This window comes from Nannizzia gypsea, genomic scaffold, assembly GCF_000150975.2.
Source record: "Nannizzia gypsea CBS 118893 supercont1.8 genomic scaffold, whole genome shotgun sequence".
In the NCBI taxonomy this organism is placed as follows: Eukaryota; Fungi; Ascomycota; class Eurotiomycetes; order Onygenales; family Arthrodermataceae; genus Nannizzia; species Nannizzia gypsea.
The window spans coordinates 214895-229577 of NW_003345194.1; the positions used below are offsets into that span (position 1 = coordinate 214895).

General features: G+C 48.3%; 7 protein-coding genes across 7 annotated transcripts; 4 read left to right on the plus strand and 3 right to left on the minus strand.

The window, feature by feature from the left end:
* Nucleotides 1–62: 62 nt before the first annotated feature.
* Nucleotides 63–1431, plus strand: MGYG_07919 (hypothetical protein; the record flags this gene model as incomplete). The annotated part of the gene is made up of 2 exons (XM_003169704.1): nt 63–125; nt 181–1431. 2 exons carry the CDS (start codon nt 63–65, stop codon nt 1429–1431), a joined length of 1314 nt encoding a protein of 437 aa, XP_003169752.1.
* Nucleotides 1432–2253: 822 nt separating this feature from the next.
* MGYG_07920 (mitochondrial import inner membrane translocase subunit tim-17) lies at nt 2254–2956 on the plus strand (the record flags this gene model as incomplete). Its single annotated transcript, XM_003169705.1, has 4 exons — nt 2254–2322; nt 2417–2615; nt 2691–2845; nt 2909–2956. 4 exons carry the CDS (start codon nt 2254–2256, stop codon nt 2954–2956), a joined length of 471 nt encoding a protein of 156 aa, XP_003169753.1.
* A 730-nt stretch (nt 2957–3686) lies between these two features.
* MGYG_07921 (L-asparaginase 1) lies at nt 3687–4934 on the plus strand (the record flags this gene model as incomplete). The annotated part of the gene is made up of 1 exon (XM_003169706.1): nt 3687–4934. The coding sequence occupies one exon, from the start codon at nt 3687–3689 to the stop codon at nt 4932–4934; it is 1248 nt and encodes a 415-aa protein (XP_003169754.1).
* Nucleotides 4935–5326: 392 nt separating this feature from the next.
* MGYG_07922 (hypothetical protein) lies at nt 5327–6802 on the minus strand (the record flags this gene model as incomplete). The annotated part of the gene is made up of 3 exons (XM_003169707.1): nt 5327–6211; nt 6269–6541; nt 6605–6802. 3 exons carry the CDS (start codon nt 6800–6802, stop codon nt 5327–5329), a joined length of 1356 nt encoding a protein of 451 aa, XP_003169755.1.
* A 1141-nt stretch (nt 6803–7943) lies between these two features.
* Nucleotides 7944–9225, minus strand: MGYG_07923 (hypothetical protein; the record flags this gene model as incomplete). The annotated part of the gene is made up of 6 exons (XM_003169708.1): nt 7944–8062; nt 8282–8406; nt 8495–8537; nt 8670–8719; nt 8833–8929; nt 9114–9225. The coding sequence occupies 6 exons, from the start codon at nt 9223–9225 to the stop codon at nt 7944–7946; spliced, it is 546 nt and encodes a 181-aa protein (XP_003169756.1).
* An 818-nt stretch (nt 9226–10043) lies between these two features.
* MGYG_07924 (proteinase K) lies at nt 10044–11467 on the plus strand (the record flags this gene model as incomplete). The annotated part of the gene is made up of 4 exons (XM_003169709.1): nt 10044–10367; nt 10446–11000; nt 11062–11167; nt 11226–11467. 4 exons carry the CDS (start codon nt 10044–10046, stop codon nt 11465–11467), a joined length of 1227 nt encoding a protein of 408 aa, XP_003169757.1.
* Nucleotides 11468–12223: 756 nt separating this feature from the next.
* On the minus strand, nt 12224–14176 carry MGYG_07925 (hypothetical protein; the record flags this gene model as incomplete). Its single annotated transcript, XM_003169710.1, has 1 exon — nt 12224–14176. The coding sequence occupies one exon, from the start codon at nt 14174–14176 to the stop codon at nt 12224–12226; it is 1953 nt and encodes a 650-aa protein (XP_003169758.1).
* Between the last annotated feature and the right edge of the window lie 507 nt (nt 14177–14683).

Genomic DNA, 14683 nt, shown 5'->3' on the forward strand with positions numbered 1-14683 from the left:
CAGACTAGACACTGTGTGCCAGTCCATCCATACCTCATCTATATCGCTTTTTAGCACCCAAAATGGCCGCCGCTATAGGTCAGACGATCTCCGTGATAGACAAGTCTGGGAAAGTTGTTAGCACCGTGAGTCCCGCTGTTGCCTTGCCACCACCAGTGCTTTGGCTAAAGCTCTGTCCAGAGCAAACATCTATTCAGCGTGTTTAAAGAAGCTCGTTCTGCCTATAAGGAACGCAAGGCGGTTATCCGTAGCGCGGAGGATGCAAAAAAGGCAGAACGAGACACCCGTCGAGCCCTTGCAGCATACACCATCGAGGATGGCCGCTCCACGACTGCTAAACGGCACCTAGGCCGAGCCAAATCGGTTGTTCGGCACCATGACGACGACAGGCAAAGCAGACATCACAGTCACCACTCGAGCAGGTCGCAAAAACGCCGGTCGTTCGAATTTGAGATTCACTCCGAGTATCCCGAAGGCCACCATCCCAACGCCCAGCTTGCCCGACGCCATACGGACTATGACCTTACTATGGCAAAGCCTGTTAGGCCTCCATACGGCGAAGTACGCGCCCATACCCTCCCCAAAGTCGACATGGATCTAGCATACGGCGAATTCCATCAGTCTGCACTCGATCGACTCGATCCGGAACCTAACGATATGCCCGGACTCGTGGGAAAGGTCAAGGATCTACTCGTTGAAGCCGACTGCGCCCATCACTCCGTGACAGCAACTATTGCACACCTGCAGTCAAACCCGGATGCCATGGCCGCTGTTGCTCTCACCCTGGCTGAAATCAGCAAGCTCGTGACGGATCTCGGCCCCACTGCGCTTGCAACCCTGCGAGCCAGTGCACCAGCCGTTTTCGCTCTCCTGGCGAGCCCACACTTCATGATTGCGGCCGGTGTGGGTATCGGCGTCACTGTAGTGATGTTTGGAGGATACAAAATCATCAAACAGATCTCATCCAAGCCTGAAGGAGTGGAAGAACGCCAACTCGAAGCTCCTGTTATGGTCGACGAGCTACTTGAAGTCAATTCCAGCATGAGCCGCATCGAAGGCTGGAGAAGAGGAGTTGCGGAGTCCGAGGCGGAGAGTTGTGGAACATCTGTGGACGGGGAATTCATTACACCCACTGCAGCGGCAATGTCTCGTGTGATGCTTAACGAACAGCAGGCGTACGAGAACGACCGTCGAAGCGAGGTCAGAAGCAGCCGGATACTCCCTGCACCAACCCGAGTATCGTCTTATATTGGTGGTAGTGTGTACGAGACCAGCTCACAATATTCACGCCGCTCACACTCATCCAAACATTCCAAAAGCTCCAAGACGTCTCGGTCCCACAGTGAGAGCAAGCATAAGAAAGATGAAACGAAAGATAAGGAAAAGAAGAAGAAAAAGAAGCCCTCTCCTCTGAGAAAGCTATTTAGCTGATGTCCCACGCGTTGCTATACTGTTCTTGATGACCATAATGTGTATTTCTGATGTTGCCACCGGATATAATGGCCTATCCGCGTGTTCTTTGGCTGTTTTCTGTCTTGTATTTTGAACATGACCATATGCATCTTCATGTATGTTTCTTTGGAGACTTAGCTATCATTTGTGTCTGGGTATTTTCTTTCTTTGCAGGCGTTTGTTGAAGTTGTATCAGTTTAGTCTAGATATAGATCTAGATCAGCCCGTCCAGCCCGCGAGGGTGATATATACGGGAAGACGAAGAATAGCAAAAATAAAAACCATAAACCTGACTTCTCGTTCCACCATCTCACTCGCATATCTTCACTTCCAGACTTGTATATTTGCCTCTTGTTGAACTCGACTTTGATATCTTCAGCTTTCGTTGTCGCCGAGGGCTGAAGGCAAAATCTCGTCACATGACGTCACGTGCATGAAAGACTTGCGATCTTTTTTTATTTCTCAAAAGCTTTAAAGCAAAATCGACAAAGATCGAAAAGACAAACGAACGACGGCGCAAGAAACACCTTCGTCAACCCATCAGGAAACCGCCGTTTCTTTCCGTTTCTACTGTTCCCATATTTTATTTTCCACTACCTGATCCCCGGACACGGTCGACGCAGCCGTGTGAAAGCTCATTCCGACACCGATTCATCGCCGGAAGAAAAATCTTCATAAACCTCGATTTGTACAATACACCGGATAAGGCGGGCCTGTTTTTCTTGCTGGGCTTGAAAATAAATTCGAATTGCACGATTACGGCCATCTTTATAATATTATAATACCTTCCACTTCGGCATAATGGATCACACCCGCGACCCGTGTCCCTATGTCATCCTCAGTGATTTCGGCGGTGCCTTCAGTATGGGTGTACGTTCATGCCTCTCATCAATCGTTCTATTTCATGTCATATTTGTCTATCCTGGGTGATTGGTATAGTTGAACTGACTTGGTTATCATTAAGGCCATCGGTGGTGCAGTCTGGCATGGTGTGAAGGGATTCAGAAATAGCCCATACGGTGAACGAAGAATAGGAGCCATCACAGCCATTAAAGCTCGTGCTCCAGTCCTCGGCGGTAACTTTGGTGTTTGGGGTGGTCTCTTTTCGACATTCGACTGCACAGTCAAGGGAATAAGAAAGAAGGAAGATCCTTACAATGCCAGTACGTCAACCTTCACTTCCACAATACATTATGCGAGAGTCATTGCGGGCTTATGAACTAATGTGCTGTCATCAGTTATCGCTGGATTCTTCACTGGTGGTGCACTCGCTATCCGTGGTGGTATGAGAGCTGCACGAAACTCTGCCATCATGTGCGCTTGTTTCTTGGCTGTTATCGAGGGTGTTGGTATCGGGTTCCAGAGAATGATGGCCGATAACACCAGACTAGATGTAAGTTTGTCCTAGGAATTTTTTTTTGGCTTGAAACTCCAAACTGATGTATGTTGCATATAGGCACCTCCACCACCACCCAGTGGTTCATCAAATACAATGACTGCGTAGTCAGTTCAACCATATATACCAAGCCGGCCTCATATCTCCACACCGTTTCTTCACCCCAACGATTCTGCGTTGGATCTATCCTCGCCCACATATCATCCTTCGAAATCCTCATCTTATCTGGAGTTATTTGGTCTCTTATTTTCTTAGGGGCATGGGTTATAAATAGATGATGTCCATTTGTCTTTCCCCTTTCCCTCCGGTTTCCTTCAATCCCGCGTTTTACCCTTCTTATAATGTCCTTATTAAACCCCAATTTCCTCCCAGGGTGTCTCATCAAACTCACCAAAAACGCCCAAAACCTCCGCCTCGCAGTTTGTCCAGATCTCATCCTGCCCTGTTACATCCATAAATTATGCATGTCCCCCCAACGTCTACATGTGCAATGCACCTTCCCAGACCACCATGGATATATGCCCAATTTCTCTTCTCTTTTTGGCGCTAATGATTGTTGGAAAGCGAGAATACCTTCCGCGCCCTGTACATTACTTGCACATTGCAGCGAAAAAGCCATATCAATTGCAACTAACTCATTGTTCGATGATGAACTGCCTCCTTTTTGTTGCTGTTTTTATATACCTCTCTTGGCTTTTAAGCACCACGTGATCATACCCGGGCGAAAGAGCGGCTGTTACTCCGCATTTTAGCCGAAGGTGAAGTTGGGCATCATTCTACTCATACAAAGACCTTTACGGAATTCATTTCCCACCCATAGCTGACTGGCGCGGACACCATGACAGTCACATATGCGGCTTCCGAGGAACCCACGCCGCGACCGCGCTTTAAACCAACGGTCATCATCCATGGCGGTGCGGGGAACATTACACGCGCCAGAATCCCGCCAGAGTTATATGAGCGATACCGAGCGTCTCTATTGAAATACCTCCACTCTACTGTTACTCTCCTCAACGGTGAACAGGAAGAAGAAGACGGTACCAAAAAGAAGATTACACCATACTCTGCTATCGACGCAGCTGTCCATGCCGTGTCATTGCTAGAAGATGATGAACTTTTCAACTGTGGGCGGGGAAGCGTGTTTACAGTTACTGGCACCCACGAGATGGAAGCTTCCGTGATGGTCTGCTCACTATTCCCGGAAACTCAAGGTTGTGAAGATGTAAAGCGGGGACTAATTAAGCGTGGTGCTGGCGTCATGATGCTGAAAAACGTTCGCCATCCGGTACGGCTAGCGAGGGAAGTCTTGCTACGGAATGACGTGGAAGGTCACAGGGGTAAAGGTGATAGCATGCACTCTCATTTGTGTGGACCGTATGTGGAATCCCTCGCAAATGAATGGGGGTTGGAATCCAAGCCCGATGAATGGTTCTTCACCCAGAAACGGTGGGATGAACACATGAAAGGGCTGGGTAAAGGAGCTTCAATTGACCATGACACCTTGCCTAAACCAGGAGAAGATATTTCGAAGTACCTCAGTCAAGGAACAGTTGGGTGTGTATGCCTTGATCAATGGGGAAATATAGCTGCAGCTACAAGTACAGGGGGCCTGACAAACAAACTGCCTGGAAGGATTGGCGATACGTCAACACTTGGGACCGGATATTGGGCTGAAGCCTGGGATGTCCCCGACTCGTCATCTCGCCGAGCTCTCGGACTCTCTTGCACCGGTAACGGCGACTCGTTCGTCCGTGTAGCCGCTGCCCACTCTGCTGCCTCGCTGTTGAAACTGGGAGCAAAGGATTCGCTTGCAGATGCTATCACTGCCATCGCTGGACCTGGCGGAGAGCTTCAGCGTTCGGCAGGCCCACGGTGGGGAGTTACCGGAGAAGGTTCGGGAGGAATAATTGGCATTGAGACTGAAGTACCACACGGGGCTGAAAAGCACCAAAGCGATGAGCCGATTAAGGGAAAGGCAGTATTCGACTTTAACAGCGGCGGCATGCTTCGAGCTTGGACGGAAGAAGATGCCAATGGTGTACAGAGGGAGAGAATGATGGCATTCAGAGATGAGTACTACAATTAACTGTAGTACTCTAGCATCACATACACCCATGGACTTATGTTGTGGGCTCATCTATCGTTCAAACACACACATGAATAGAGACATAGAAAACACGTCCCTCGGGTTGAATCTTTCACGTAATACATTCTACCAGCCTTCCAAAACCTTCAGCCTGGCCCTAACTCCATCTGCTGGCCTGTTAGTTAAACCAGGCGTGATCTCCAGCTCCTTATCTGGATCTTCAAGCTCCATCTCAAACCTTCCTACAAGTGCAGCAATCAAGCACATCAACTCACCCTTCGCAAAAGAGCTTCCAATACAGCTGCGAGGCCCATGTATAAAAGTAAGGAAGGCGTAGTTCGATTCAGCTCCGCCGGTATTCGCACAGCCAGAGAGCCAGCCAACGTTCTGGATTAAAGACATCGGCATCTGGTCCCAGAACTCCGGGTTTCGGTTGGTTGCTCGGGGTGCAATGGCGATGTTGTCCCTTTCTTAATAGGTTGGCCGGCTATGACGGTATCACGAATTGCCTGACGAGACGTGACAGTGACCGGTGGATAGAAGCGGAAGAGCTCATTGCAAAATGCGTTGAGGTATGGTAACGTGTCAAGTAGGGAGGAGGATATATGTGGTAACCCATTTGCATCCCTATTTTGCCCTGTGGACGGGATCTTAGCCCTGACTTCTTCACGCAGTCGACTTTGCACTTCTGGGTGGGTGCATAGTATGCGTGTGCCATACTGTAGAGATACTGAGGTTGTTTCGTGGCCAGCAGCCAGGAAGGTCATGATCTGGTCTACTAGGCCTTCTTCCGTGAAGTTGCCACTTTCAAGGGCAACGGATATAATATCACCACTTGAATCATCAATCTTCTTAGAGGAGAGCTCGTGTCGCTTCCGCTGGACAAGTTGACGAGAGATTGTGCGGGTCTTTTGTGACGCAGCAGTGATTGCCTTTACATACGGAAGTGGCAAATAGAAAAACAAGTCTGGCCAAGTCAAAAAGACGATATTCCGAATAATTCCAGTGAAGCGGCCTGGGGTACTGAACATCTTTCGGTACTCCTCCCGAAGCTCATTCACCGAATCAAGATCATAACCCATGCCGGCTAGGCCAATTATCTCCAAGGTTGCTCTTCCGGTATAGTCAGCGAAGCAAACAATCTTTTCATTCGTAGGGAGAGCGGCAATGTCTTGTGCAATCCTTTCGGTCATCTCTACCGATTTCTGCCAGAAAATAGGGTAGAGCTCTTTGATATGGCGGAATGAGAAGGCAGGGTTCAAGTGCTTTCTTTGAAGCTGTTGGAAGCTGTCAGCTACAGCCATATGAGGCAGTTATAATATCGACAAGCCTACCCTGTGTACATCCCCCTCGGCAAGGATGACTCCAGTGCCGGTAACCCAGCTTATAGATGCAACCAGTGCCCGGGTCTTTTCAAAGTCATAAGCCCGGTTAACGAGCACATCTGCCAAGGCCTTTGTTGATGTGACCAGCAGCCGCTCTCGGTTTAACATGAAATAATACCGAATGAGCCCATCATTGGGAACTTCTCTGGTCCATTTTGCACTTGGCGTGCCTTGGGAAGATGCCTGCAGGATTTTGAAATGTCCATTCCAAACACTTCTTCCCTTTTATCGCATATAAAGTCAGTAAGCGTTATATGCTGATCAAAGATCATTCGGCGTACTCACTGGTGGGACGGGCAAATGTCTATATGGTGTGAAGAAGATAGGGTATAAAATGACAAAATACAGGGCTCGGAGTAGAAGGTAACATGTAAAGAGAGCTGGCAACGTCCATGCAAACGACCCAGCGATGGAGTACTTGGGGAGATAGGAGACTAGGAAAAAGGTCAAGGCAGCAGACAGACCAAGCCCAAGTAAAACCATCTTGAAGTGTGTTCTTCTGAGCCCAGCGGTTAGAGGTTGAGCATTGCAGCGGGCTTCTCAGCTCTATGATCCGGGGAGGAGGATCTTTCATATAGTCTGGGGTAGAAACCGCGGCTGAACATTATCCCTGCGGTATGACGGCGTTCGGGAGATGGAACCATCCGTCTCTCTACATCAAGTTAGTTAGTTCGTCGATATCACTGGCAAGGATTTTAAGGCCGCATCAAGAGCGATATCGTTCTTGGGCTGTCGAAAAGATGAGGGCACAATAATCTTCTAGGCCACGCTTCCTGGCCGCGCTTTCGGGCCTTCGCTGGCTGTTTATCAGCTATGTCGTATGTAACCCGTTAATTAGGAAAACTAGATACTGGAGCCTTGGACTTCTCGGTAGGCTCTGTAGAGAAGCTTGTCCCAACCTCCAAGACCCTCGTGTTTCCTCAGTTATTTGACAAGAAGTGTGGCAGACTCTCTCCATTTTGGCGTGTCAGTACTCTGTAGGATTATTTCTCTCCAGAATACTGAAAAAGACCAGCCAGCTGCCGACTCGCAGTTATTTAGCTGATGTTGATGGGTTTTCTTGGTCGTTGAAAGTACTCCTTTATATGTTAAAAAAAGCGCGTGTATGATTGTAGTATTTTCATACAAAGAGTTGAGTATTACAAGATCTCGTATTGGGTAAAATGACCGTCTTAAGGTTTATTCTGGTATCAATGTGACGGAGTAATGAGTAAGCTGTAAACTACTCTATTAGGATGCCTTTGACTTAGATAAGCCACTACAAACCACGTGACTCAAATGCTCCCAGGGTTTGATCACGTTATAGTTTAGTCATCATGTTTATGTTATGTAAGCAGTTTCAACCACCAAACCTTCAGCAGCAACGAAAATCGCAATCGCAGCAGGTCCAAAAATAACTACTACGACACAACCACCTGGACAAGGATACAGCCTAGAAACAGCCCCTGGATAATGTTTCCGTCCCGCTGTGGCGCAAGATGGTAAAGATGTTGGGCTGGAAACTCTCATTGCTGAATGGAAATGATGGCACTGTCCAGGTGGCCCGTTGCAGGCCACAACTCCACTATTCAACACTCGGGTTAAGCTCTTGAACCTCATTATTTAGGTGGAATAATTGTGCAAGTTAACGCCACTGAGTATTAGAGTGCAGATAGCTGACACCATTTAATAGGCCGGATATGAGCCCAAATGTACCCTGTATGTCCACCAGACAGATTTGATCGGCTAACCACAGAACCATATCTATTCACTCTAGAAAAGAAAGCGTTCTGTTAGTACACAGTTTAACATCGTTCTAACATTCGGCCGTCTATTTAATTCTCCTGAGAAGATAAATTCAAATGTGACTTCTATTAGTGGCAGCCAGAATCAGGAGATTTTCATTCATGCCCAGAGGCCGAAACCCCTGCATGCGGGAACTTGGTCGGACACTCCGTCAGAATGGCATAGAGTATTCCGTACTCTCCAATTTCTTCTCAGGTTTTGATTCAACCCAGATCTGCATAGGATGTTGGTTATAGCCCCGACATTGATGACGAAGCTGGGTACTATGAAGGCCATAATCACCCCACAACAGGAACTTCTCCCTTTAAAGACTTCGGCCTTTTCCACTTTCAGATAAGCAGCCGCGGGTACCTATGGAGCTCGTATTATATATATACTCGCTCAACTTACATACGACTTCCGCCAAGGTTGGGGATGTGAAGATTTTGGAATGCTTATCTCCCTCATCAATCAGTTATCCGGTCGCAACATGACGGGTGGCAAACTCAGAAGGTCTTGACCTCTCCTCAGGGTTCAGGCTACCTGCATATGCACAACAACCCCATGATCAAGAGGGATTGTATACCTTGCAAGTCGACTCTGACTTCATCGGATACTTGAAGGTTGAGTATGCTTCTGCCATGCCATTTTATCTCCCGACAAGGTTAGTTCATTTACGACGTATGCAATACATACATACTCACCAGGAAGGCTCCCAAGACCGGTAAACTAGCTAGGTGCCAGCGTACCCCATAAGCACTCCGTACTTATAAAAAACCATGGTCTTCATTGGCGGGAAATCACCCGGAAATGAGCTGGTTAAGAGAATCTGAGGATCGGCAGTACCTAAAACTCCGAGCGTTAATCTCACAAGTTAGAGCTCTCCACTATTCCGTTAGAGCGAGCTTCGTTGCAACATCGACACGGGCTGCACGTAACATGCGGCATAGGCACAGGCGGGGTCCCTGATCTAGTTTTAACGCTAAGGGTTCTCAAAAACGAAACGCGCGTCAGAGAACGGGTTCTCCACGTGGAAGTGTCCCATGAGGCACGATTTGATACCATTCTATTCTCATTCTGCCAAATTGTTCCATAGTCAGAATAGTCGGTGAACTAGTTATCAAACTAGCTACTTCAAACATACTACTGCTCCTCAGTTAACCAAATACTATGGATGGAGCCTCCGTTATACGTTATCACTACTCTATTCGCCCAGCAACATTGACCTGTTCTTCTGCTGGTGCGATACGCTGATACACTCGTGTTCCATAACTATCCCTGGCTAGTCCCCTGGCGATGTGGCCCTAACTACGCAATCCCACCCTGGGCAAAGACGGGAAGTTGTAGATCGTGCAGGAAATTCTCCGCATTGCGTCCCCTGTCCTTGCTCTCCAGAGCCTACAAGCGACAATCTTTGGGCGTTATTTATCGTATCGCAGCAATCTGATCTTCACTGCGTTTCTCAAAAGTTTCTATCTCCTTTCATGCGGCCTACACCTCATGCAACTAATGTAATATCATTATCCCCACAACAGGTTTTGTGACGGGCATCTGCCGGTCTATCTTGTCATATTCTTTCATCCTTCACCTCACGCAGCAAGCTCGAGCTGCATTTTTCGTTGACGATCGCTTCCACCAAGGTCTCTGATCTCAGTTTCTATTCTAGAAGTACCCCGGGGCATACCTTTCAGGGAGCGTTTTGTCCTAGAAGCGGGGAGGTTTCAACCCTGTCGCATGTAACAGATGACGCAAAGATTGCCTGACTCCCAAATAGAGATACGATCAAGGTGATGACGATAGAAATTGGTTGGCTTCATCGTACCATTTGGCAGTCTATATCTAGGCCTCTCTTTCCCACTGCAATCCCTCTTTCTTTCTTTCTCTCCATCCTCACTACCAACAACCAAATACTCCTTTCCCTTAGCCTTTCTCAGTCGCCTATCTTACCGCATTGTCCATCATGGGTTTCATCACCAAGGCCATTCCTATCGTCCTGGCGGCGTTGTCGACTGTCGATGGTGCTAAGATCCTCGAGGCTGGCCCTCATGCAGAGACCATCCCCAACAAGTACATTGTTGTCATGAAGCAGGATGTTTCTCACGAGGCTTTCAACGCCCATGCAACTTGGGTTGGCAACAACTTCAGCCGCCGCCCAATGCGCCGCGGTGGTAGCTTCAAACCCATGGCTGGAATGCAGCACAAATTCTCCTTGGGAGGCACCTTCAAGGCCTACACTGGCGAGTTCGATGAAGCTATGATAAAGGATATCTCCAACCATGATGATGTATGAGATGCTTGTCCATTCATGAGAACTTGCGGTCCCTGAAGTAGAAAACGATCGTTGCTAACCGTTACTTGATAGGTCGACTTCATTGAGCGTGACACCGTTGTGAAGGCCACTGCTATCACCCAGCAGGATAATGTTCCCTCTTGGGGCCTCGCCCGCGTTGGCTCTAAGGAGGCTGGTGGCTCTACCTACTACTATGATGACACCGCTGGCAAGGGCGTCACGGCCTATATCATCGATACAGGTATTGATATCCACCACGGAGACTTCGGTGGCCGTGCCAAGTGGGGTAAGAATTTCGTTGATAAAATGGATGAGGACTGCAACGGCCACGGAAGCCATGTTGCTGGAACTGTTGGTGGTACCAAATTCGGTGTTGCTAAGGGTGTCAACCTTGTTGCCGTTAAGGTCCTTGATTGCGAAGGCTCCGGATCCAACTCTGGTGTCATCATGGGCATGGAATGGGCTATGAAGGAGGCATCTGGTGGCGGCAACAGCACCGCTAAGGCTGCTGGAAAGTCCGTCATGAACATGTCCCTCGGCGGACCTCGCTCTGAGGCCTCCAACAAGGCTGCTAAGGCCATTGCTGATGCCGGTATCTTCATGGCTGTCGCTGCTGGTAATGATAACGTAAGTTTCAGGCCGTAACTCCGTATATTTATACCAAAGTGCGCAACTAACAACATTACAGATGGACGCCCAGCATTCTTCTCCCGCTTCTGAGCCATCTATCTGCACTGTCGCTGCTTCCTCTGAGGATGACAGCAAGGCTGACTTCTCTAACTACGGAGCCGTTGGTACGAAATCTCGATTTACCACTGATATATGGTACTGAGGCTAATATTTCTTTTATAGTCGACATTTACGCCCCAGGAAATGAGATCACCTCCGTTAAGCCAGGAAACGGCACTGACACTCTTTCTGGTACCTCCATGGCTTCTCCTCACGTCTGTGGTCTCGGTGCTTATCTCATTGGATTGGGCAAGGAGGGCGGCCCAGGTCTCTGCGATACTATCAAGGAGATGGCCACTGACGCTATCAAGAACCCTGGCGAGGGCACCACCGGCAAGCTTATCTACAATGGCAGCGGCAAATAAATCGGTGCGCTCCATAACCTGACCTGCCTCAGAACCTCAAGGCCCTTGATTGCATCAAGATAGGCGACATACCCACCGTTAATTTCTTTCTTTCTTTCTTTCTTTCACATGCTAAGCATAGGAGTCAATTGGGGCTTGCTGGCAACCGCCAGCAGTTACCCTTTGCCCATTATGGCTGTGCCATGCTCCATTCATTTTGGATATACTTGATGATTATATATATAGTTATCTATGCTACATAGAAATCAATATAAATTATACACGAAAAAACTTTGACTTTCCAGTAACTAATCATTTTTCTAGTAACATAATTTATATTGAAGCTAGTGTCATCTATGCTAGTCAATCTGCAATCTGCCTTGGACGTACTTCGTACGCAATTTAATCTCACTTGTTTGACATGTTACGCAGAAAGTAAGCATAAAGCATATTCCGGTTAAGGTTTCGGCTGTGGCCAACAAAAAAGGTTTACCTAGTTAAGCATAAGTTTTCTTAAAGCGGCGTGAATTTTAAGTTGAGATGAACAATCGCTAAAAGCGGTAACCAAGGCTCCGACTTTTGTTAGGTTGTCAAGGGTCGATGATAAAGTGACTTGGATGCTATCAACTATCTATAAGAAGGCGAACTACATAGCTGACATTTTTTGGAAATAAGCCGAACAAACAAACAAAAACATAACTAATTATAATTAGGGAGAATAAGGGAAGGATAATTCATGACACGCCATATGGCATTAGAAATATATGTATTGGCAACTTATAATACCTTGACTTTCATCCACTCGCTGGTTCCAACACCTAGATTCAAACCATTTCTCTCCCACCACCGACGGACACGCTCTTCCGCACCAGTGATTGCGTCTTCAAGGGCCTCTTCAATGTCACACGTCTTGAATTCGACATGCAGTCCACTTCTCCGCCACCACTCAAGAACATCTACATGCCCATTTTTCGTGGCGCCGACAAGAACCTGGTTATCAAATATCATCTTTGTGCCTTTCAGCTTGTACCACAGTTCTAGAACATGCACATGCCCGTGGGTACTTGCGATTCGAGCGACAGATTCGGTGTATGAGTAAGGTATACCCGATTGATCCCACCAGGCTATTGAATTTGTCCGGCCAGACTGAGCAGCTAGCAGAACAGATTTGCCGACTTTTAGCGGTAAAGCATGCTCGGGGGAGCATTCAGATGCGTTTCTCCACCAGGATAGTACGGATACATGGCCTTCCGCTGATGCAGATTCGAGTGCTCGCTCGGTATAGAGGAGTGGTAGGCCGGAATTTCGCCACCAATCAAGGACATGGATGTACCCGGCGCGTGAAGCAGAGTCCATTGCATCTGTTAGGTAGTCTTTCTTCGGTAGTTCAGGACAGCGAAGCCACCAGTCAAGGAGGGCAGTATTGCCATATATAGCTGAAGCTCGGAACGGGAGGTTTAGAAGCCGGGGAGTAGACCAGAAAATATCTGATCGAGAAGTAATAATAAAGTCTAATATATCTATTCGTGAAAATTTGAGAATAAGATGGGCGGATGTTGAGGAGAGTGGTTTCCACGGCGAGGCTGACGAGAGGTATTGCTCGATTTCAGAGAACGGCCGCTTTAGAATGGCATACTCAAGTGTGCATTGCGAGGAATGTGAACGGGGTATTAGAGGTTTCCACTGGTCAGGAGTTGGTAATCGGGTGTAGATGCCAACTGCAGCAGCAGTTTCCCAGTCACCGAGAGCTTCAAAGATCATTGATAGTATTTCAGAAGGAAGAGCAGTTTGGGTCGGAGTAGGATGTGTAATCGTAGCCTGTGATGAGAAGCTGTCGCTTGACTGAAGGCTAACGATGGGGGGTATCGTCGTCCCGTTTTGTTTTCCATTCAGACCATTTTCCTTCTCAGCCCCATCAACTTCCTGCGAAGGGTTACGTCCACCCTCTATATCCATCCCCATAGACCATCCCAGACCCTTTTTTATCTCATCATAAAACGATTCCCGTCCATCCCAGGGCAGCTCGACCAGACGATCGGGAGCTTCGAACTTGGAGAGAATAGGAGGAAGCACTTTAACCCACGGCCAAAAGACTTGGATGTCGTCCAGATGCCTTCTCGTGATAGGCGCAACCCACTGGCGAGTGGTCATCCCTGGAACAAGAATAATAGACTTAGAAACATCCCAGCCTCGCAGTAGCGTCAGTGTAAGACTCGTAGTTAGTCCACAAACCATTGACCCAAGCGTTCCGGCATCCATAGGACTTATAATCAACAAGTCTGCCCAATCTGCGAGGTTTGCAGCCGTCATATTGAACTGTCCTCGCAATGGCTGGCTGGTAGTGTCTGTAACTCGCTGCGGCGCATCCTCGTAACATCTCACGTTCTCCAACTCCCCTTGTCCGACGACCAACCCCTGCGGTACGATTAATCGAAGCTCGACGTCAGGATCTCTATAGAGCGAGCGAACAACCGTGTCGGCGAATGGTGTGCTGGTTGATAGGATAACCCGTTTTGTCGGCCTGTCAGTCATTCCGACCAAGGCCTTGTCTTTCCGCCCGTCCACCATGCTGTCTTCGAGTCGAATATCGCCCACACCTTCATCGCCGTGGCAAGGATTAGCATCTCGAGGACCGGCATTTATATGAGCAGGGCTCATAGTTTCGAATTTTGACGTAGCTTTGGCGTCTGAGCGCTCTCCATTCAGCACTTCTTTGATACCAACAGCCATCTGCATGGGCTTTTAGGTGGGTGTTGGCGACGTTGTTAAATAATCTCCAGAAACGGGGAATCCAGATCGCTGCTATTGGCCAGGGGGGTTATAACTGGCTGGCTGGTTATAAATAGCGAATTAGCCGCCGAGAAGATGCAGGAGGGACACGACGTGGTGATATTTGTAATTCGTTTCTTGGGCTGACCGGCTCTCTCATCGCTTCGAGTCCTCTGCAGGGGCTACGCATGGATGCCCAAGCCGCATTCCAGGAACATGGAGATGACGGCACGGCACCGTCGGTCAAAGAGGAAGATGGAAGATACGGCTAGTTATATTGCGATGTTTCTCCGTCCTGAGAAGACCTAGAGAATACCAGATTGCGTTAATATATATGCCGAATAGTGAGTTTGAGCCCATCCGCTGGTTGCCGCCATGAACGGGCGGGAAAGCCACAGCGACGGCGGGCAGGCAGCAGGATAGAAAAAGAATAGGATGACAACCGCCTACCTCTCTCACTGGGAGTTT